Here is a 24,901-nt window from a genome sequence, read left to right as displayed (position 1 = left end):
GCTTTTGCCCAGATGTTAAAATTCATTGAAAACAATTCAATACTTTCTGATGTCCAAACTGTATTTCGTCCAGGAAAAGGCACTGAATCAACCCTAATCTTTATCTGGGATGACTTTCAAAGCACAGTAACCTACACCAGGGTTGCTGCCCTTCTTCTCTTAGACCTTTCAGTGGCCTTTGACGCAATGGATTATGACACATTAATCCAAAGATCCGAGGAAGCCCGAATAGAGGGGATGGCTCTCACTTGGATCACAGCATACACCCACAATAGGACCAATATTATTTATACTCTTCCATTCTCTTCTAATCTATACAGCATTAAAGCAGAAGTCCCCCAAGGCTCATTTATCTCACCCATGCTTTTCAACATCTACATGAAATCATTGCTAGATCTGATCAATTGATTTTGACTTTATCCGCTATAACTATGCAGAAGTCACACAGATAGTTCTGATACTTCAGCTTGTGGGGGCATCACTTCCTCTTCTTGTGTTTGGCCCTCCCTGGAGCATGGATGCATTATTTGTGTCCTTCCACTGCTCGCTTTCTAAGCACTACTTGTTCCTTTTTATTTTATCACTCAGTGAGAGTGTATATGTTTTCCAGCTGTCTTCCTTGTGTACTTTTGTCCCTCCTCAACTGTGCTCTGTGTTCCTCTCTCTCACCTGTGTGCTTCTCCCCATTCCCGTGTAGTTTTCTCACTTACGTGCTACTCCCTGCCAGTTCTTCCTTGCTCACTTTCACCCATTTGCTCCCTCTCCAGTGCTCCTCTTGGCTCAGTTTGCCCTCCATGTTGCTCCTGCCCCCCCTCGCCCCGGTTGCTTTCATCTCCCATGCATGCCTCCAGGTTGCTTCTCCCTAGTGTTGCCCTGTGTTACCCCCACTTCTTTTGTTAGCTGCTAGATCAGTAACAAATAAGAGAAGAAATGCAACTACATCATTTTATACAACCATGGCAAATGCCTGGCACGGATACCTAAAGACTTACACAGTAGGCCACATAAAAAACTACAAATTGTTTAGCTATGTTGCACCACATCGGGATGCAGTGCAGTATGTCTAAAAACAATTCACAAGGCCAAAAGGGCCCAAAGGATTTTGGGTCAGGTGAACAACCTACATTCAACAGAAGCTTTCTTGGCCAAGTTATACAGCAGCAAGGTTTGGTTAGTGTATTACAATATGGCCAATTTTCCTATGCCTGCAAGCTGGGAACAAAACAATGATAGACTAGGATGCTCTCCAGAACCATGGTAATGTTGGTCCTGTTATTGTTTGCACAACAAGCTGTCTGGCTCAGTACCAGTTTTCTGCTCCAATGTAATGGTGCCACCTAAGAAAATATATTATTATGTGTGCTGGCCGTCCACAATTTTCATAGTGGCACTATATTGCAATGCATTTCTCAGTTACAAAATGGACATTTTTCCTATGTCTACAAGCTAGGACCAAAACAAATGATAGACTAGGATGCTCTCCAGAACTGGATTAATGTTGGTCTTGTTACTCTTTACACATAGAAAAACTCAGGTGAGATCAGACTTTGATCAGACTTTGTGTGGACCTTAAGGACTTAAACAAGGAGGTAATTGAGAATACATTTCCTCTTCCCAACATCACTGAAATGGTTTGTCTATTAGGGGAGGCCAAGGGGATGTCAAGTTCTTCACCACCTTAGACTTGGCCTCTGCATACCACCAGATGCCTCCAGATCATGCTATGTGAAGAATCTAAGGACCAGACAGCTTTTTATTACGCCACTGGGTATCTGTTTTACTAGGATGCCTTTTGGTCTTTGCTCAGCTGTGTCTGTGTTCCAGGTGCTCATGTCTGAAATCTTGGGGGGCTTTCAGGTGCAACGTTCTTTCAAGATGATGTATTGTTTTTGCCAGTTCCCTAGAATCACACTTAAACAAGGCCAGGAAGGTGTTGAGAATTTTAAGGCTTAAGAGAATCACTTTAATGGTCAAAAAGTGCACATTTTGTCAGCTACTCAGCGCACTATGGGCCAGATGTAGCAAAGGGTTTTACCCATTCTGTCCTTATGGGAAAATGTGTTCGTACAGATGGCCCTATATTACTGAGAATGACATTAGACCCAAAGAGGACTTGGTCAGCACTTTGGTTGAGTTGCCACATCCCTCGTGTAAGGAAGAGATACGGGTATTTTTAGGTATTGCTGAGTATTATAAGAGAGTTGTTCCTAACATTGCCGCACAGAAACAGTTTAAAAAAAAATTCTGTCCTTGCCTCGGCTCAATGTTTGAAAAGTTTTAATTCAGGGTTACCAGGTTTTAGTGATGAGGGATTAGGTGCTGTTTTGAAAGAAAAGCAGAATGGTAAAGTCGTGAGGATTGCGTTTGCGTTAAGGTCACTCAAAGGTACAGAGACACGTTTGAGTATTTTGGGCCATAAAAAACATGCCAATATATTTTTTGTATTGTGTTAGATATGTGGTTCACATGGATCACAAACCTTTCCTGGACGTTTGGCATAAGGGGTTGGACAGTATTTCTTGATTAGTGTATTGCAATATGGACGATTTTCCTATGGCTGCAGGCTGGGGATCAAAAAATGATAAGAAAAGGATGCTCTCCAGAACCGTGGTAATGCTGATCCTGTTCCTGACTGCACAACAAGCTCTCTGGCTCAGTACCAGTACTCTGCTCCCAGGTAATGGTGGCACTTGTGTAAAAAATAATACTGGCTATATTTATATGTGCTGGCCGTCCACCATTTTCACTTTGGCAATATGTTCCAATGCGTTTCGCATTTACTGATATGGATTGTTAAAATCTGGTCTGAAATGTCATGCAAAAATTGTTGATTTCTCTAAGAATCATTCTGGCAAAAAAGAGCAAACGCTTTCTTTTTTAAGCAGTTTTGAACTCACCTATTAGTAAAAACAGATTTTAGAGACACAATTGCACTCAAAGATTTAAAGGGCCTTCGTAAAACTCTTTTAAATTTCAAACAAAAAAGATGGAAATGTAAAGCTGCTTAGAAACACCTGAGTTGTTAGTGAACATGTACCCCCTTGGATTTTCGGAAAATAAACAGTTCGATATGAGGGCACTGAACAGATTCACTCAATTTGTGTCAGGTGCTTTGGCCGGTTTCTGACGGCGAGCCCCATGTACCCAGAGCCTTTGTGCCAGCACTGATGGCGCCAGTAGTGATTGACTCCTCTCCTCACCTGTTTGGTTCGACGTTGGTGCAGGATTTGTCGGAGTGCTATCATTAGTAGCAGATGTACACGTCAGTGCCCACAGCAGCAGAAAACCTAGAACGGGAGAGCAACATATACATCCAAGTCAGAATCCAATCCAAAGGATGGTGTACAATATAATCCGCAACAACAACCACCGTACCTATCGGTCCCAGGGACCTTCTGTGGTGGTCAGGTACACCGCGCAGCAAGAACACTACACCTGGAAATCCCACAGTACAACACCTCGAAGGCACACACACAGTCTACCTCAGCAGGAACCTGTTCGTCACTGGCATAAAAAGCTAACAAAGCTTCCTGTCTTAACAAAACATCTCAAAGCCCATCTTTTAAACTACTTCTTAGCTGGTCATTTCTTAACTTAGTGAACCCCTTACCGAACCACTGTACACGTCAGTTCATGAGTTCCTATTTTATCTCTTGTGTTAATTTGAATATTCTATGCTTCCTCTCATCCCATCTTTATGTAATCCTGAGCTTCTGTCTTTCTAAGGCTCACTGTATAGTGTACAGTTTATAGGGTAAATTCTCACATTTTTAAGTTTCGCCTACCAGTAAACGCAAACTGCCTGTTGGCAAAAATACCTATTTGCAGATTACAGTGGGTTTAGAGCTTGGCTATTGCTGTAATTGGTTGACTTTACTGTCACACTCAAATGCTTGTTTTTCATTTGATAGCTTTGGTGGGCTTTTCGTTCTCTACTTGTGTCTGTCCTTTCCCTGGAGTATAGACACATTTCGTGTATCCTTCCTTTGCTTGCTTGTCACAAACTATTATTTTTTTATTTTGAGTTAAGCACATCATGAGAGTGGATGTTTTTCATCTATCTCCCTCGTGTACTACTCTCCTCTGGACATATTCCGTATTGCTCTATGTCAGCTGTTTTATTCTCTCCCACCCACTCCATGTTGCACTGGTCCTCGTGCAGTCCTACCCCTGTGTTGATTTCTTGTCTGTATGCCTCTCCTTCACGAGCTCCGCATTGCTCTCTCACTCATTGCTTCTCCCACATCCCTGTGTTGCTTTCATCCCCACCACTCTCCATGATACCTTCTGCCACCCACACCCTCCGTATTGCTTCCTGCCACTTGCTCACTTTGGGCCAGATTTACAAGGCTCTTTCGACACCAGAGGGTCAGTTTTTGTGACGCTCAGGTGATGCTGTGCAGTGCGCCACATTTACAAAGCTGCGCTAAGCCACTTTTTGTGGCTTAATGCCACCTTGTTAATATGAACTCCTCTGACACAGTTTTCTGTGTCAGTGGGGCGTGCAATGGTGTTGCTGTGGGTGTTCCAACACCCATTGCTTTTGACCTTGCCCCAGATGTACAACAAGTCTGAAATCTGTGGCAGCGGCAAAAACGAATGCCACAGATTGATATTGTAGATTGTTTATGTGCAGGACACCTTCCTGCACATAAACAATTAATCCCCTCAACGCAGACACCCTGGCACTATGGTGCTAGGATGCCTGCGTTGGCGCTGGCAGCTAAATTTAGCACTGGTGTAGGGGGAAACACAGGGGTGCACCATATTTGCAAATTTTGGCACAGCACCCCACTGCGCCACTTTTTAGTAAATCTGGCCCTTGTGTTGTTTCCCGACCTGCATCCTTTGTGTTGTTAACCCCTACCCATGCCCTCTATGTTGATACTCCCAACGGGCTTAAAAGGAAAAAAACAAAATGTTTTCATGTTACTTTTTTTAACAATCCAGCTTTGTAAATACATAAAAAATATTGCTTGTGTCGTTTCTGAGGTACATGTATTGCTGGTGCGCATACCTACAAAATACTGTCTTCTCTGGTATGTGTTCATATCAACTATTATTCTTCACTATAAGATGGCCTCCCTATGTTAATTGTCTCCTTTTTCATCTAGTCAGAATTCCTGCATTCATCTTCTTTTGCGCTTCCTTACCGCTCTCATAATACCTGCTATCGGACCCAGCTGTATTTGCTCTCACAGCTTCCTTACTCTTGTCTTTAACTCCCTTCAAGGGCTTTCTCCACCTTATCTTTACCTAATACCTAATCTTTCCCTGTAAGGTCCTTCACATACACTGACCTCAGCTTCCCAAATGCGTCTGGCTGTCCTTATCCTCCCATGTGCTGATTCTCATTTCTGGTCTCTCTTGCCTCTGGCTGCTAAACCTTGGAATGGGCACTGTCTGCACAATTGCCCCTATTCTATTTTTTTTTACTTTCAAGAAGTGCTTTAGAAGCCTAGCAAAGACAATGGGTCTGACTTTTGTGTAGTGCAAGAACCAAGTCACACAACATTTACACATAGTGCATGCATGTGGGCACACATACACATACTAAATTCAGGGTTGGACTGGGAACCCAAAGCAGCCCTGGCAAATTTTGTTTAAACCAGCCCCCACAGGGTGCATATTGAGCGAATATGACCACTAAAATGTGCCTTGGCAAAAACAGTGCATTCTACAACACATTTTTAATTATATATTCATTTGCATTCATTTTGAAGCATTCATTTGGAAGCATTGTAAATGAGGATCTTACAGTGCAACAGGATATGGCATTCATCAATGATTCCCTCACCATCACCCTTTAACAGTGCCTCTCATCTCTCCACAGCCCCACTCTTACATGTATGTAATTTGTTTTATAGTGCCTCTCTTACTACCGTAGGGTGTTTGAACACTTGACATCACACACATACAGGGAGAATGAACCATTCATATGTAATCACTCTACAGAAAATGTAGACAAAGGAGACTACATGATGTAGGATACACATGTCATCCATATTAGAAGGCATTTTTTAAGACTGCTTTATCCAGGGAAGCATAAACTCAGGATTCAGAACGTAACACAGTGGTTATGGTTGACTGTACTAATAACAATTTATTTGTTCCCAAACCAACCCTTTTTAGTAAAATTAGTATAATCAAAGACAGGGAAAACAATATAACTTCTCTAACCTGTCCCATGCAGATTGCATGCAGCTCTTTGATGGCAATTCATAGCTCACTGTGCTATATTAAGATTGTAATTTATGAACTGCACATCAATAAAACGAGTCTGTGACAAAAGTAGTATCCCACTGAGCTATGTACATAACACACTGTTCTGTGATCTGCATAGCACACAATCATTGCAGCAGACATATTAACCCTCTGCGCTACCTTAGGTGTCTCAAAACTGCCATTAGACGAAAGCCTGAATTCTCTCCAGCAGGTACATTAATCACAAGAGATATCTTGGCACTTTTATTGTTGCCTGAAAGGTGTAGGTTATACAAAGAACTCTGCAGTATTTTTAGAACTGCTGCACTGCTACAAAACTACAAAACCAGCCCAAGAAATTACTTACCTAGTGAGGCTATTACTAAAATGGCTAAAATATAAATAATTATCCTAATAAAATAAGTACATATATTTTAAAGTTGTACTACATGCAAATATATTACATTAATTAAGCTGACTGGAAAAGATAGGCATAGGTGTCTCCAAAACGAATAGGATTATTACATTGTTCACTAAGGGTCTGATTTATGAAAAGTTTGCGCTGCCCTTGCATCATTTTTTGAGGCAAAAGCGGAGCAAATTTACAAAATACAATTGTATTTTATAAGTTTGCGCCGCTTATGCGTCAAAAAATGACTCAAAAGCAACGCAAACTTTTCATAAATCAGGCCCTAATTGTTTCCAGATTAGGGGATGATAAAAATTCCAAGTCAGATTGTCCCAGAATAATACAGAAGGGCTTCAGGCGATTCCACAGCCCTCCCTTTACGCTAGTAAAGTTCAAGATAAGGCATTTGGTTTTCAGCAGGCATGGGGAATCAAAACAAGGGTAATACTAGATTGCGTGAGTGACCTGCAAGAGCTGCAGCAAATAGAAAGCACAGATTCCATAAGATAAGAAGAAGATACACAGTTGTGTTGTCTAATATATGGCCAGGCAGAAGTACCAAAGGCTAGACCACACCTGCACACTGAGCGCCTAAGCACAACAATTACTCTCAAACTCAGTTTTTAGGAGATGCAAAGAACTGAACTAACTTAAAGATATACAGAAAAAATGGGTGAAAAGAGAAAACATTTTGGGTCCTGGGAAAAAAGACTGCCAGTGCTATACTGGGAGCCAGTCACACATCATACTGTACTTGCCCAAGCTGGCCCATTGTCATTAAGCAGTTGACAATGAGCTGACTGGCTTCGCGAGGACAGTCAGACTGACTCTATGCAAGCCAATCTTAAGACTGTAGCACTCTTTTGGGTTGTAAACTAGTGGCAAAGCCACCCAAGCATAGAGCCTAGTTTATCTACAGTAATAAAAAATAATTCATCTCAGCAACTGGCCAGGACTTAACGCCAAGAGGTCTCCCCGTCTTTCCTACTTGAGCCTAGCCCTTTCCATGGGCCTTGCAGCACTTAAGTCTTGCAGTGTGGGCTACTGTCTTATCACTTTGCAGGACACGTTATGCACATAGAGACATTGTAAGATGCTTTTGGGTAATGGGTACTATTCGTCACAGAAAACATTTTTTGTTGTTTTCTTCAATGACCACCTGTCTAAATCAGTCCCTTTTAACAGCATAGCAAGGCTGGATAAATACAGTGCCAATCAGGTATTATTAATGTGAGATACTATATTTGAGTTCCAATACCTTTATCACCACCTGGAGTAAATTTTGACTGCTTGCTTTTGCCACCTTTGTGAGACAAGTTTCTAAAAGGAATAACTCTTAACCAAATGAAATATTCAGGTCTAAAACAGCAATAATAAGAAAAGGCATCCTTTACAGATGCTGCCAATTAATCACCTATTTCCCGACCCAAGGAATAAGTCTCACAACATACTTCTGCTTTTTTCCTTTTACAGAAAAATATTGTGGGACATTTCAGAAAAGAATAGCAAAGACATGTCATAAGATACAGAGATGTTTTGAACCTGCTAATGGTTTTTTGAGCACAGAAAGAACCTCAGCTTTTTCACTTTTTACATTGGTTGATACCACCATGGCGGTGTGAGTGGAGAAGTGGTGGGTTGGCTGCAGCCAACCCGCAATTCTCATAATGTGGAGATATGTACCGCCAGCCTTTTGGCAGTACTACTGCCAAATTTCCACTCACCGCCGGGGTCATAATGACCCCCATAGTGTTTTGTTGTATTTAGGTGTTTACCCGGGGGAAGGAATGTGGTTAGATTGGATTTGGGTTACTTTTCACAGTGCAGTGTGACCAAGGTGTTGCAAATGCATTTTTAGACCCTTGTTCCTGAAGGAAGGGAGGCAGGACTGTTGGAGACGTCCTAGAGCAGGGCTGGGGGCATGAAGCTCTTCACCAGGGGACCAGACAACTACACTAAATGATACAGAGTACATACTTATCTATTATGATACAGGGAGGGCATAGCAATTCTACAGGAGACCCACCTGGTTGATGACGAAGCTGCCAAGCTCAAGAAAAAATGGGGGGGCCAATTATATTCTTCTACTTACATGACATATGCCAGGTCTGTGTCTATAGAAACTGCCACAGGAGTACCATTTCAACATAGGGAGATCCAGGCCGATATTGAGGGTCAGTATATCCTACTTTATGGGCTTCTGGTTGGCATTGAGGTGTGCCTGCTAAATGTTAATGCCCCTAAACATGATGACAAAGGTTTTTTTTTAAAGCTCTGAGACCTCTTAGCCTCATAGATGAGTATCCCTCTAATCTGGGCAGGTGATTTTAATTGTATGTTAGATGGTCACCATGACAGGAATCCCCCACAATGGTTGGCAAAGATAGGCATGGCAGGTGCGTTAACTGAAGTTATTGAGCAGGTGGATTACATAGATGTTTGAAGAACTCAGTACTTCACAGAGAGCAAATTCACTTATTATTCGACGGTCCATCATATTTATAGGGCGCTGGATAGAATATTTGTGTCTTGAGAGCTGGGGGATTGAATACAGTCAGTGGAACACCTGGGCAGATTCTTGTCAGCTCACACGCTGGTGCTCCTTACATGTACCTGGGCTTGCTCCCACCTGATCATTGTTACATGGCGACTTCAACCTGAAACCTTGGAGAACACTGCTTTCTGGTCAGATATCGGCGTTGTACTTACTGGTTACTTTGCGGACAATGAGGGGGTGGCTTCTACAAGGGCATTGGAGTGGGATGCACTCCAGGTAGTCATGCATGGGAAGTGTCTCATGAAGACATACTGTGTTAAACGTCAACAGCAAGGCGACTTGAGGGAACAAGAGCAGAAGTTAGCTCAAATACAGTGGGCCACCTGTGACAGCCCGTCCCCCAAAGTGGAAACACAGACAGTGAGGAAAGCTACAGGGGACGTTTGGGACACACTTGGCAAATTAACTTGGAGGCTACACCCGGAGGATGATAAGCTGGGCAGGCTGCTGTATTGGCTCAGTACAGGGCCACCAAGGGGCCACCAAAAGGACCTGGGGCCAGATGTAGGAAAAAGGCAATTTGCGACTTGCAAATTGCGAGTCCCTGCGACTCGCAATTTGCAAGTCGCAAATTGCTATGCAGTACGGTGTCTCAGACACCGACTGCAACTCGCAATGGGGTCGCAATGACCCACCTCATGAATATTCATGAGGTGGGTCGCAAATTGCGGCCCTATTGCAAGTATAGGCACTCGCTAACATGGAGGCCTGCTGACGTCAGCAGGCCTCCATGTTAGCGACCTGCTTTTAAATAAAGCAGTTTTTTTTTTTTGAAGTGTAGCCCGTTTTCCTCACAGGAAAACGAGCTGCACTTCAAAAAAACCGAAACCTTTAGTTTCGGGTTTTTTTCAGGGCAGGGAGTGGTCCCTTGGACCACTCCCTGCCCTGAAAAAATGTTTTGGGGTACAATCACGAAATGGAAGGGGTCCCATGGGGACCCCTTCCAATTTGCGATTGGGTTACCATCCACTTGAAGTGGATGGTAACTGCGATGCCATTTGCAACCGCATATGCGGACGCAAATGGTATTGCATCCCAATGCGACTCGCAAATAGGAAGGGAACACCCCTTCCTATTTGCGAGTCTGAAATGCATTTTGCGAGTCGGTAACGACTCGCAAAATGCATTTCTGCATTGGGATACGCGTTTTGCGACTCGCAAACAGCAAATTTTGCCGTTTGCGAGTCGCAAAACGTTTGCTACATCTGGCCCCTAGTGCTTGCACAAGCAGCGAAAAATGACATGTTGCTTCACCAATTATCTGCTCTTAATAAGAGACCAAGTGAGCGGAAGGTTGTGGCCAAGAGAGTGTTGCCTAGAGGGACTTTTTGAGTCAGATTGTATTACCGACCCTTAGCGGGGAGCAGTTGGTATCTTGTATGCTGATGTCACTAAAGAGGAATTTTTGGAGACCATTAAGGGAATGCCCCAATCTAGAACACTGGGCACAGATGGCCTCCCCCCTGAGTTTTACCAGACCTACTCTGGTTCGCTGGTTGATCAGCTCCTGGTGGTGTTTCAAGAGGTCCGCCAAATAGTTGGCCTCCCAAGATTCATGCAGGAGGCTGTTATTATTATGTTACCTAGAGCAGAGCGTGGCTCAGAACAACTGGACTCAGATCGTCTGTTGTCTATGATCAACACAGATGTTAAAGTATTAGCGAAGGTCCTAGCTAATCACTTGAGAGCGGTGGCTCCTCCCTTGATTCATGATGGTCAGTGTGGATTCATTCCCAACATAGCACCCTCATGAACATACGCAGATTGACCCACATCATGCATTCTATCTGGGGTTTTCCGATGGAGGGAGTGTTGATTGTCTTGGATATTGAGAGGGTATTTGATAACCTGGACTGGAACTTCCTGTAGGAGTTACTGAGGCGTTTAGAGCTTGGCCCTGTGTTCATCAAATGGGTCTCATTGCTTTATGTGAGTCCTTCAGCAAGGGTTAAGTCAGACAGCTATATATCCGATGCTTGGAATATAGAGCTGGGCAAAAGACAGGGTTGGCTGCTTTCCCCATTGCTGTTTGCCCTAGCAGTGGAGCCCCTGGCAATCTGCCTAGGAGATAGATGAGATGGGCTATATAGGGGGGAGCAACGGATACTTGGTCTCTTTGTATGCCAACAACGTCCTTGTCTACCTACAGCAGCCAGAGCTTTCTGTATCGCTCCTTCTGCAGGAGCTGTGCGGATTTGATGAGGCATATGTGCTCTTGGTGAATTGGGATAAATTGCTCTCCCTGGCGGGCCTGGAGGGTCATCTTCTGGGGGCCTTGCCACAGGTTGGCCTACGATGGGAGCTAGAGACACTTAGATATTTGGGGATTCAAGTGGCGCATACAAAGGAGAAACAATACTCCCTCTATTGAGCAAGGTGCTGACTGAGCTGCATACCTCAGCAACATTTGACAGATAGAATCTCCTTGCGAAAATGGTCTTGCTACCGGGAAGTTTATATTTATTACAGAACTCACAGTGTTTGATTCCTCAATGCACCTTCAAGGAACCTGACAGTCTCCTTGTTGCACTGGTCTGTGCAGGTAAGAGCATGAGGGTGGATCTATGGGTTCCTAAATTAGACTTTATATGAGGGGAGTATGAGGCTGCCAGCACTCAAGCTGTAATATCTGGCGTCACAGTTAAAAGATTGAGCCAGATTATGTGTGGAGGAAGATAACTGGGAGAAGCGCCTCGTAGCAGGGATCCCGGAGGAGACGCACCTGCCAACCATGTTGATGGCAGGCCCAAGGTGCAATAAATCTTACCCATTTGTGGTGCAACAGGTCACTCAGGTATGGGGGGTGCAATCAGAAGGGTATTCTCCAGAAAGCTCCCAATAGCTTGGATACCACAAGTTATGGACCTCAGCTGCAAGTATTGCTTGGTTGTGTGGAGAGAAGGAGGATGTGAGCTGCTCAGGGACCTTTACCTGGCTGATAATTGTGTCACCTTTCAAGAGCTGCAGGAGCTGTTTGGTGTGGGCTCGGGAGAATTTGCAACCCTGACAGCTGTGGACTGGCTTTCCAACAAAGCTGCGAGAGGCATGCACATTAGGGGTGATATTGGAACTTGGATCTTCCAGTAGACTAGTGTAGCATATCTAGCAGGCCCTGAGAAGAGACCAGCGGCAGGTTTCCTACCATACGTGAGATGGCTGGGAGGTGGATATACCAGAGCTCATCACAGATACTATGTGGAAAAAGACTTGAGCCCTAGTGAAGGAAGTATACAGTAATGCATGATTCAAGATAGCTCATTTTTATGTCCTGCATCAAGCATACTTAGCCCCTACAGGACTCAGGAAAATATACCCCACTTGAATGGAGAAGTACCTAAGATGCAGGGAGAGGAGCGGGGTTTACCCACATGATATGGAGTAGTAGGGAACTATCCCAGTATTGGGAAGAAGTGATTAGCCGCTTTAATCATGCTACTAAAATGTGCATTGAAATCACGTCCAAGCACTGTCTGCTGGGGCCTTATTCTGTGTTCCAATTAGGTAGGGTGCACTATAGATTTGCCCGGCTGGGGCTTTTATTAGCTAAGCACAGGGTGGCCATCAGATGCTGTCTAATATTGGGCCCATGATTCGGGTGTGGTCTAGGGACCTAGGGGAATGGGCTTGGGCAGAATTAGGACATATGAAAAAAGTTAGCACAGAGGAGTGACTGGAAGACAATCGGGGGGAGTGGGAGAGTATGTTACATGATGTGACAGATGTGGAGGGTGGGGTGCCAGTAGCTGAGCCTCTGGATAGGGAGGACCTGCACCTTTGAACAGGCCATGGGGAGATCAACTCCAAAAAATCCCACACGGATGGCATTAGCAAGGCTTCCCCAGCCTCTTACCTTTCTTCAGCAGTTCTCCTCCTTTAAATCCATCTCTCCCTTTCTGACCTCCAACTCTTTGAACGTTTTTTACATTTTTGCATGGATTCTGACCCTCCTAACTTTACTGTTTCCTGTACCCTATTACAGATGAGCAAACAACTGAAAACTCAAGCCATAGGCCTGGCTCTGCTGAGCTCAGGGTCCTCTTGGAACCTTGAGCCCAAAATGAGCCGACCTTTCACAGGAGGCGATGTGACCTAGTGGATGCAGCTGCCTGCCATGCATCATGGGGATCCAGGTATGAATCCCAGCTTCAGCTCAGCATCCTTTGAATTCAGGCAAATCACTATGCTGGGAAAAAAAACATAATATAGTCTGTTGTAATGTGCTCTTATGTCCACAACCAAGGTTTGTGTTGTGTAAAACTGTCAAAAATGCAATATGGACTCTTCCTGTCACTTAGGCTCTAGTCATATCTTCCGAGAATTAAAGGTGAAGCACTGTGCTTTAAGGTCATAAGCAGATACCCATCTAGTGGCTGAATTGTACAGTGAGAAAATGGAAAATCGTGGATCAATCTCGGCTCCCCTGCTTGACCAAACTATGTGGTCCTAGGCAAATGTTTTATTTCACCAACCTCCATTTTGTTCACTATCGCACATCAAAGCACTTTCAAAAACGTGTAGTCAGGGTGTGTGAAATAAATACCTCTTGTGTTTGAAATAATAGACTATAATTTTGCTCCATGTTTAATAAGAACCTAGCCTATATATAGGGAACACGTGAACCCTGACATGTCAAGTGCATTGAAACCATTAAATGTTAGGGTTGCTGCATTTCCCGCATAATTATGGATTTGCAGCATAAAACATATACTATATAATAACAAAGTAATTTTGTTTCTAACTCAAACGGAAAAAAGGATAAAAAGTTACTAAAAATGTAGCAAATCCTGTTGCTGCACAGAGGAAAGCCCTTTGCAAAGGTTGACTGGTCATCTAGCTGTATTTGGAAGTCAAACTGGTACTAATGTGAAACCGTTGCCCAGATAGTAATAATATGATAAAAATGACAAAGTAATGAAGTAATACTATCACAAAATGTGCCACATAATTTGGCTTTTTCTGTTGCATTAATTAGCAAGCCCTGTTGCCTAATTTGGTCCTTTCATACCCCTTAATTCCAGACTCCTTGCCCTTAGTTCACTATTACCATTTTCATCAGGTTGAGGGTAGGGATGTTTCACAGTTCATGTTAAAAAATTCACTTTTATACATCCCAATGGAGTGATATCATCTCATGTACTGAGGTAAAACGCTTCTGTATGTTAAAGAAATATGTAGTCTTGATTTGTGATGACATTCTCTCCCTTTTCTTTATCCTAGGTGAGCAACGCCCATTGGTGATGGGTCATGTTTCTTTGTTCTATTGTGCGCCCTGCAGGGCATCCTGCTTTTCATTCTTTCAGGGAAAGGGCTCACGTCACACCTAAGTGTACATTAAGTATCCGTTTTGTCATGCAGATGCAGTGTTAGATTTTCTGAAGGCCTTTCATCCCAAGGGCTGTGTGCCAGGGGGGGGGGGGGGTCCTCTCTCTGCCTCTCCTGGCCCTGCAGCTCTGAATCTCTGCTAATACCTGGGGCCTTGTAACACTGACACATTTTGAAAGGCAGCTATATCTCGTGCAGGGCATCTTAGTTGTGAGCAGGACCGAGGCCTTGAACAGCTGCCCACACGTCCATGCCTAGTGCCGGCCATGCTCCAGGAAGTACGTCGGGTGATTGCTGGATGCGGTACATCAGAGGATTATAGGGTGCTGTGCACCAGGGGATTGACGGATGGTTTTGTTTACGGGAGCACTGGGTGCTGTCTATCAGGGTAGGGCCGGTTGCTGTGCACGAGGTGAGAGCTTCTTACTATGCACTATAGGAGCACTGGTTGGGGTGCATCACAGAAGCACTGGTTGCTGAGTATCACAGGAGGACTGGTTATAGTGCATCACAGGAGCAGTGGTTGCCCTCCATCACAGGAGCAGTGGTTGCTCTCCATCACAGGAGCAGTGGTTGTTCTGCATCACAGGAGCACTGGTTGTTCTGCATCACAGGAGCAGTGGTTGTTCTGCATCACAGGAGCACTGGTTGCTCTCCATCACAGGAGCACTGGTTGCTCTCCATCACAGGAGCACTGGTTGCAGTACATAACAGCAACACTGGTCGCTGCGCATCACCGAAGCACTTGTTGCTGAGTATCACAGGAGGACTGGTTATAGTGCATCACAGGAGCAGTGGTTGCTCTCCATCACAGGAGCAGTGGTTGCTCTCCATCACAGGAGCAGTGGTTGTTCTGCATCACAGGAGCAGTGGTTGCTCTCCATCACAGGAGCAGTGGTTGCTCTCCATCACAGGAGCAGTGGTTGCTCTCCATCACAGGAGCAGTGGTTGTTCTACATCACAGGAGCAGTGGTTGCTCTCCATCACAGGAGCAGTGGTTGCTCTCCATCACACAGGAGCACTGGTTGTTCTGCATCACAGGAGCAGTGGTTGCTCTCCATCACAGGAGCACTGCTTGCAGTACATAACAGCAACACTGGTCGCTGCGCATCACCGAAGCACTTGTTGCTGTGAGTGGATTAGAGGAGCGTTGTGCTGTGTGTGGATTAGAGGAGCACTCGGTCGTCCATCGGGGGAGCACAGGGTGATGTACAGTTCATGGGCGCAATGTTGTGTTTATTAGGTGGCAAATGGTAGTGCTGTGTATCTGGTGCACAAAGAAACCACTAAGTGTCAACGGGGTAATTTCAGAGAGGTCACAAGTTGCCCTGTATAAATTGTGAGTAGCTCATTTAGATCTGATTTGTATGCGTTCTTGATAGTGCTTTTTGACATTGTAAATACCCGACTATGAGACTGATGAAGGATATCCGAGATACAAAGAAATAAACATGATGAGGTTTGCTACGCAGATCTCATGTGGAAGTACTTGGGAGCTCTACGGGATACAGTAGGAGGTTCTTCTGCTGCCGCCCCATGCCTACTTTGGCACAACCACTTCGGATTAGCATCCTAAACTAGTGTGCAGAGGTCTGTTGCAGTGATGCTGTTGCAGGCAGATGACCGAACAAAACTAAACCAGCCATGCAGGGCATACTGCTGGAATCCATGGTACTTTTGGAGCACCGAGCAGCAGGAAATGAGCAAACCTTGGCTATTACTCGTACTGATTTCTGCTATAAAACATTGAGATCCAAAGTGGGGTAACCATAATTGAAAGATTTCTAAAATGATTTCCAATATTCAGGTTTCATAATTATATCATTTAGGTATCCAACTGATCCATCACTTCATAGCCTCTACAATTTAGAATATGAACAGAGTAGCACATTAGAAGGCAAATAATTGCAATTATTTCAACATTCTTTGGTAATGCTTTTAAATAGATTTCTTTAGAGGGGTACATGGATTTCATCGGGTGCATACTTCTTTAATGAAGACAAGCACCCATATTGGTGGATATTCTGACCATTGACACTTCTCACAATTTGTAGAATGATTTATGTCAAGAAATCCCGATTGAGTGCAAGAATTACAGCATCGACAACAATGCTATCTAACTTCGGGAACCCTGGAATATTCGTCCATTGCAACCAGGAGATCTGGACGTAAAGCAACGAATCCATAACATTTGAAAGCTTCTTTGTTCAAAAACCTGAATAGGGTCAGGAGGTCTGTCCTTTCCCGGTTTGCTGCACATCAGTCACCCAACGTTTTCTCCACCACCGTGCAGTATCATATCTTTTCTATCACCCCACAATGTCCTTCGTGTGATAGTTTGATTGCATCTTGTACAAAGAGTCTGAGAATGAACAAATGGGTCCCTCCCATACGAAGGCCTTAATGATGTTTGGCCGGCTCCCATGCACACTGCAAAATGACTTATGTTCTTTGAAATAATTGGGGCTGTGTCCATACTTAATGCCTTCTTGGTCTCTTTATTGCTGGTGCTCTAAGAATTTACTAGCAGCTGTAGTAAGAGTTGGATCGCATTTGTGATGTCATTTGTGCTTATGGTAGGTTGCATTTGCTTGCCGTTGTATAGCAGATATTCTTCAGCAAACAAATGTTTGGATGACACAGTATCAATCTTTAACTGGGGCGAGAGAGGGATTATCCAGCTAGCCACACGTGCCGCTTCTTATGAAAATCCTACACCAATCTATCAATCAAAGGGGTGGGAGGCTCTCTAGCAAAGTTGGTTGGGAAAAATATTCCAGTTTACGTATCCTTTCCTATACTCCACCAGTGGTTATCTATAAGTAAGCCACATTCACCATCTTACAGGTTTGCTTATAAAAAGGGAGGTACCCCTCACACTGAGCGACAGGTTACATCACAGCACTCTAGTTCACCGACACCCTATTAGTGCAAGGTGGACTCATCCTGAGCTCTATGGAGAATGTTGTCCTAGAGTGGTTTTGTGTAATGAGGCTGATATATGCTAAAGTTTGTTGGAAATTGGGTTCGTGGTTGGAGGGGTAAAACCCTACTGAAGCAGCAGTCACAATTTCTGTTAGGGTGAGGTCACAAGCAAATCCCAAATTAACCTGTGCTTAACTCTCTGTTAGTTTGGCAAAAGCAGTCAGGCTTAAACAAGAGACAATAGTGGTCATTTTGAACATGGCGGTAATGACCGCCACGTTGTCGGTGGTGGTCATTACCGCCAACGGCATGGCGGTCCAGACCGCCATATTCTGAACACAGTGGTGAACTGGCTGCAAAGCATACCTGTTCCGTTGCGCTGCTCCAGGAGGGAAGGCGCCCCTTGGATGCTGCTCTGCCGGCATCGCCGCACCTCCTGCATCTTTATAGGCGTGGCGGTTTATGGACTGACGTGGCGGTGAGGTTGGAGCAGCATCCAACCACGCCACCAACCGCCAGCATGGCGGGCCTCACTGCTATCAATGGCGGTGAGGCTCCATGCGTTGGAATATGGCGGGATGCCTGCTGCCGCCACTGGCGGTCTTCTATCGACCGTCAGCATGGTCCGCGATGGTGCATCCCGCCATGTTCATAATGACCGCCAATGTGTGAAGTACTAATCCAGCAATTCAAACAATAATAAAGTTAAAACACAATAGAAGAACAATTCCACACTAATTTAGAACAATAGAGTAAACATTAATAAATTACTTGACACCAAAAATACAAAAATCCAATCAGTAGAACTGGAGATGTGCAATTTTAAAGGTTTCAGGCAAGTATAGCAGCAAACAGCACAAAGCACCACTCATGGTTATCTGGTCGTGCAAGACTGGGTTAAAGTCACAAGTTCAGGGTGGCGGAGAAGGAACACAGGACGGATACAGGGACCAGGTTAGTCCTGCTGAACGACTTAGCTTCAAAGTCCAGCATGAAGAGTTCCCTTTGTGGTGGAAGGGGCCATGAGGAGCACGGAGAGTATTGCAGATTGTCATCAATGTAGCGCAAAGAGCAGGCTGAACATCATTGACGTTCATGGCTGTAACACAAATATCCTGTCAGGTGTCGCTGACGGTCATTACCGGAGTTTTGCATTGGTGGTCACTAAGAGCTGTCTATGCTGTAGCGTGAAGTGTAGATCCCCAGCTGACAGGTGTCTTTGATGGTGGCTGTGGTGCAAAGAGTCAGATTAACCATAGCTTTGCATTTGTGGGAGGCGTGGGTGCCAAGATGTTGGCGTGAACGGGCCCATTCATGTTCTCAAAGAGCCCAAAACGTCTGGAGAGGTCAACTGAGGTCACAACAATGGTCCAGACCTGAGGGAACTTATTGGGGGTCAGGAACTCACTCCAGCAGAGCCCAGCAGGGATCAGGCAGCAGGTCAACTGGGCAGTTGCCGGGAGCCTCTGGAGCTTGCTATATCCCTGTTGCTCAAAACAACAAGAGGTCAGTTTGCTGACTCTTTAAGTCACTTCAGCCTGGGATGAAGGGTGGAGGTCCAGTCTTCCTTCTCAGTGAGCAGGACAGCAGATCAGCTGAGTAGAAGGGCAACAGAGTGGCACTGCTTCTGGCAGCAAAGTAGCACAGCAGTTCATCCTCCGCAGTATCTACAGGTCTAGGAGTGTACTGATGTTGAATCTAAGGGTTCAATATTTATACCTGGTGCACTCTTTGAAGTAGGAAAGGTTTATAGACAATTCCCTTTGAAATCTTTGAAGTTTCCTGCCTCATCTGTCCTGGCTCCAAGCTGACTCCATGAGCAATGCAATGGTGACAAGTCCTTTGTGTGAAGGCAGGGCATAGCCTATTCAGTTGCAGATGGGGCCGTGTCCAGTTCCGTACCCCCAACCTGCCATTTGTTGGCCCTTCCAGATATACCTAAACCCTATAGCATGTGGCTGTTTTGGTGGAATAATTGAGTCTGTAGGCCCAGCTACATTATCTAAGTAGCTTCTCGGGGCTTGAGGTTGTGACATCTGGATCATCCCGTTCGATACAGTGCAGGTTTTTTCACATTTATTGTTTCCTAATCTGTGCATGCAGGAAGACCAAAATAGGTACAGGTTAAGAAACAACATCTCAAAAGAACCCTAACATATGTAACTGACAAACCTTCTTCCCATGTGGCTCTCTTGGAACCCAGATTTTCAGAATTGTGAATATTCGATAGAAGGTGGAGCGCCCAGTGCCATGGAGTAGCTGGAGGTTGAGTTAGGGTCTGCACCACTTAAATGCTTTGTAGGCTTCATCCACTCGTGTTTAGTTAGGGAGTCTCTATCGTGGGCTTTGCATTCTGATTCAATTCATCCAAGCAAGATATCTTCAGGAGTCAGTGTAAGACACTGCAGAAACATCTATCTTATTCGCTGACAGCAGACTGGTGCAAGCATGAATGCAGGCACTTCCTTTTCATCAGTGTATTTATTGTCTGAGGCACTGAGAACACGAGGTCATAACAGTGACAATGAGCCAACTATTTACAGAGCCCGCTGAATCAGTGCATATTTGCAGGAGCTTGTTTGGTTATGGGGAATCTGCTCTGAGACTGGTCAGCCCAGGTCTCTCGAGCTCACACCCCCACACTTCTGTCCTATGCGTCCCCCAGAACTGGCAGCAGAACTTAATGTTAGCTCGTGAAATAGTGGCTTCTTCAACATATTTTAACACAAAAGTCCTGGTATCTAGTCATCAAAGACTTATCTGGTTGTAAAGCACACTTAACATACACTGACAAAGACGTACAAAAAAAAACAAGAATTCTTCACAAGAAGGGCAATATTTACAAGAAAGTGATGCATCAATTTTGATGCGTCACTTTTCTTGAGCCCCCGTGTGTCCCTAATGACACCATTTGTGCGCTGCATTTAAAATACAGCACACCATGGCACATGTTAGGACAGTAGCATCATATTTTATTACGCTATTGTGGTATTTGCAGAATTAGTGCCATAAATTGTGGCGCTAATCCTGCAAAGCATAGGGAGGCCTTTGGAAATAATGGGGGAGTCATTTTAACACCTGCCTTAGGCAGGCATTAAAAAGTATGCTAAATTTGGCGCAGTGAAATGTTGAAAATTTCACTGAGGGATTTTTATGGACCTCCTTGCTTGGGAACGCCCTCCTTGCATACATTAAGCCTGGCACAGGCATAATCTGGTGCAAGAGGTTTCAAAGTGGTGCAATGCATGCCTTGGTCCCATTTGTAAATATGGTGAAGGAGAATGGCCTCCTTAACGCCACATTAGCATAAAAAAGAATGACTCTAGTGTGGCGTTAAGAGGTGCTAGGGCCTTGTAAACCTGGCCCTAGATTTCTAATGTGGGAATTTGTAATTTTAAGTTAAAAGCAGAAAGTTGCAGCAATGTCCTGGAATAAAGGTGTTTAGGCAACAGCTATAACGAAGACACACCAGCGTCTATAACTTCTCAATTTTTCATTACTAATGGATTAAAAATGGAAAGTGAATTGAACCTCTACCCACGAGGAGCAAGTCGTATTGAGCCTGGGCGCACACAGCATCACAATTGTTGTGAAATGTGGGAAGTTTGACTTCCTTCTCCAACCCATCCACAGAACATTTTAACATTTCAACATATTCTTGGCACAATGAGTGCTGAACATTCACATCCATTAAAGGAATTATATACTTCATGTGTGGAGGTCTGTAAAGAAGACCTCATGGTGCCATGCCATCAGTTGCTCTTTGGGGGTGTCACAGGTGAAGTGGCAGTGCCACATGACAAGGATTAGGTGACTTGGGTTGGATGGAAGTCAACAATGTATGACTTATAACTGTAGAGCTGTCTGATTTAGGAATACCTACTCTACCATGTGACAACAGAAGTATGAATTGCTGGTTGTGAAAGATATCCCTCTGGTAGACTGGATGAGAAGGATGTTTTGAGCCTGAGTAGGACACTGTTCATGCTGAAATTTTGCTAATGAATATTCATGTATTCTGAATATTAAATATGCATAGAAAATGAGTTAATCTAGAAAATAATACACAAGTTTGAAAAATGTGCCCACTTGAGTGACCACCATTAATCACGAAGTGTACTTATTAATAGCTCATTAATGTAAATTGTTGAGCTCATGTTTGGATGAATGTAGTAGTATGTCACATTAATGGTTATGTATTATGTATTTGCTTTACTAATAATAGGCCTTAATTTAGCTAGATCTTGGACTTAAGTTGCACGGCCCCATGTCAAGTTGCATTGCTTAGATGAATCCTAAAATGGCTGCTTAGTGAATTAAATTGTACTTTTCTATTACGTTGACCGAATGTTAGTCGCTGACATTCTTTCTCATGAGATCTGCTGGCTAGAATATGTTGTACTAGCTGTGGATACTTTGTAAAACTTAGTGTGTGTAAAGGCATTGTTCCCAGGAACTAACAATGGATCCACTGACTGTAGTATAAACTGATACAAATTTGTTACTTGACGAGCCCAACAACGGGAACAGGAGCAGAGGAGCCAATCATTGACATGTGAACAACGGTTTAGCAAATTCTTAGATTTGAGGTTATATTTTCATTGGACTAAACATAAACGTACGATTCTTTGACTGATAGTAATGTGGGAGGTAGTTTTAGGGAATCTAACTTAGCCAGACTGCATGGAGAGGAGATATGCCATTATCTTTCTTGACCGTCCCGAGAGGAGATGTGCTCCTTTTTTCCTAAATCTATATTGAGGAGCAGCATTCTATTATGTCCATTCCTGAGGTATTTCTATTTTGAACTTTATTGCTGAATTCCGATGCTTTGCTGACCGAACAGATGTCCAATTGACAAAGACTGTTGCAGCTTGCTGTACCATACTGAGGCAAGGTGTAAGACGATGTTACTGATTGCTATTTCTATTTGCTTTTGTCCTTAGGTACCAACCCCTAATTTTAATAGAGCCATAGTTAGATGTTTTTCCAAATTTGTGTTGACTAAGTTGTTTTGCATGAAGCCCAAATATGCCATTCTAATCATAAGGTTACTTAGGATACTCACGGATTGATGCCTGCTATATATTAACAACAGTTGATGTCTTCTTTGCTGAATCTAAATGTATGTCATTTCTATTGTGCAGTTATTCTTGCTATTAATATGTACTGTATCTTTAGAATGTGTAGTCATTCAAGCTTTGATTAAATTGAGATTTTTTAGAAGATTTGGTGAACCAGTATTGTTTCTGTATGCTTACTATTTGATTTTGAGACTAAGTTAAGTGATATTAGCATTGTTAATATAGGGAATTAAATATCCTAACTTTAACATAAAGGTGTGGTTTTTCATGGCCAAGGGGTCATGGTGTGTGGAAGTTACTGACTCCCAAGATTATTGATTAGTATTGCCATTGATTTGTATTGGAACTAAGTCTTACGGTGGGAACTACTCTAAGCGCAGTCAAAAGGTCCTTCAAACCTCTAAGCGTCCCCTTATAAACTAATGATAAATAACTAAATAAGGTCAGATGGGCTAACAACACCAGTAAAGAGAAAAACACACCCGGCCTTACAAACTTTCACCACATTAAAGAGCGGACAAAACTAACTGATGAATACAACATAGGTTCAAAATAAATACTCCCTAGGCAGTGACCAGAAAACAACTTGTTTGTTACTGTTCCTGAGGGAGGTAAAAGGTAAGGTTAGCAACACTACGTAAACACAACAGACACCGATGATCACGTTAGAGGAGCATGAAAGACCATCCTCATTCAGGCCTATGACCCTGTGAGCACATGTTCTGTGCCAGGAAATTAGCCACTAATGAGGTGCGTATAGAGAAGTGATGGCTAGTAGTGGGTTAGGGTTTTCTCTGAAAGGGAGAACATTTTGCTCCGGTCCTGAGTTGAGGTGAATAGCAAAATGACAGGTCCAAAAAATGCATCAGTGATAGACATGAAAAGGTCTGAGCAAAATTATAGATAAATGATGTCGTTTTTTATGATGAACAAGTCATACTGCAAACAGCCACAATTGAAGTCCTAGCCAGCTGGATGACTTGGGTCATGCAAACATTTGACTGGGGAGCAGGGAGATAAGGGGTGGCAAAAATAATTTTATTTTTGGAAACGATCTTATCCTGTACTAGTAGCAGTAGGCCTCTATTGGGATGGATATATTGTAGTGTGGTTGGTTTTACATATCCTTTGCGCGTTAGCTTTAGGCTTTAGGCCTTTGTGCACTTTGCCCTGGATGTATTTTATTCATTTGCTGGCAGCTTAGAGCCTCTGTGCACTTTGCTCTAAATGCTTTTTATTAGGCTTCGTACTGTTATTTTTCAAATAGCCAGTTCTACGGTGTTGTTTTTTATTCATATCACACTGTTTTGCCTACTTCAGCACTGGAGTTCTCCATAACATATTCACTCTGTGCTTCAGTCAAGGATACAGTCTGGTACATTGCCGATAGACGTGGTAGGAGTTTAGACTTGGCATTCCTGCGTAGGGACATTTTGTGATCACGATGACATGTTAGTTATAAAATCACTTCCTTGTCCCAATACACGCAAGAGGGAGATTCCGACCAGGGAACCAAAACTAGACGCTGACTGCCTCGTTGCAGATGCTGAACCAAGATCACAGGCCTTTGCTCAGGTATGAGGGCTGATGTCTCCCCAGTGATACAGACAGGCAAGCTAGAAGCTTAACATGCTGTGCTCGAAATAGAACAAGCAGAGGGAGAGTAGAAACTATTATACACGATGATCGCTTTGTTCTTATTTTTTACTCTCCTGGTAACTATTTCAATCCTACTGTGTTGTATGGTTCTGGTTATTGCGGCTCATGCCTTATTATCTAAAATACAGTCGTTTTATTAAATCATTATATAAAACTTATACTGTCTTTGTCATTTGGATATGAGATCATATTGTAAATGAGAGAGTTGGTTTGGATCTGAGTGACCACGACTTCCCTGAGAAGTTCCAAAGATGTCATGCGCTCGGCTGCCCAATCATCTCTTCCCCGTGGGAGAAATTAGGCACTGCTAGTTAGCCGGAGCAAAAACCGGATTTAGGGTGACAGAGTTCCTTACACGTGGGTCAGACTCAGTCCCCCACACCGTTATCGATCCTGCTGCCTAGAAATCCAGTATTCTCATTTAGGATAATGAGAGCCCACGCGACATGGCACCGCCAACGTTTGGTCTGGCTCTAATATTTAGGTCCGACTGACTCTCTCGGTCTCATATACATTTTGACTCCTCGGTTCCGTAAGCAGAGACGTCCGTGGGGCTGAGGGTTTCCGCCACCACGGGATAGGTACATCCTATTGCTTAGTGGTTGGTTGTTCAAGCTTGAACTTTGAAAGGAAAAACCCCGATATTGGTGTGCCTTCTCTGACCTAGAGCTATTTTTTAACAAATGGCGAATCCTAATGTAGTGAATATAGCTATCAATATGCGTCACCCGCTCACAGGAC

The 24,901-nt window shown here is 43.8% G+C and overlaps 1 protein-coding gene across 1 annotated transcript in view; it reads right to left on the bottom strand.

Moving 5' to 3' along the window:
* LOC138284807 (uncharacterized) overlaps positions 1 to 24,901 on the bottom strand; it is a 353,976-nt gene that overhangs the window by 150,216 nt on the left and 178,859 nt on the right. The window contains exon 3 of the mRNA XM_069223976.1: positions 3,201 to 3,287. Within this exon, the coding sequence (XP_069080077.1) occupies positions 3,201 to 3,287 (87 nt within the window). The remainder of the gene's footprint in view (positions 1 to 3,200; positions 3,288 to 24,901) is intronic.

Source organism: Pleurodeles waltl, chromosome 3_1, assembly GCF_031143425.1.
Source record: "Pleurodeles waltl isolate 20211129_DDA chromosome 3_1, aPleWal1.hap1.20221129, whole genome shotgun sequence".
NCBI lineage: Eukaryota > Metazoa > Chordata > Amphibia > Caudata > Salamandridae > Pleurodeles > Pleurodeles waltl.
This window is presented reverse-complemented; position numbering and strand designations above follow the sequence as displayed.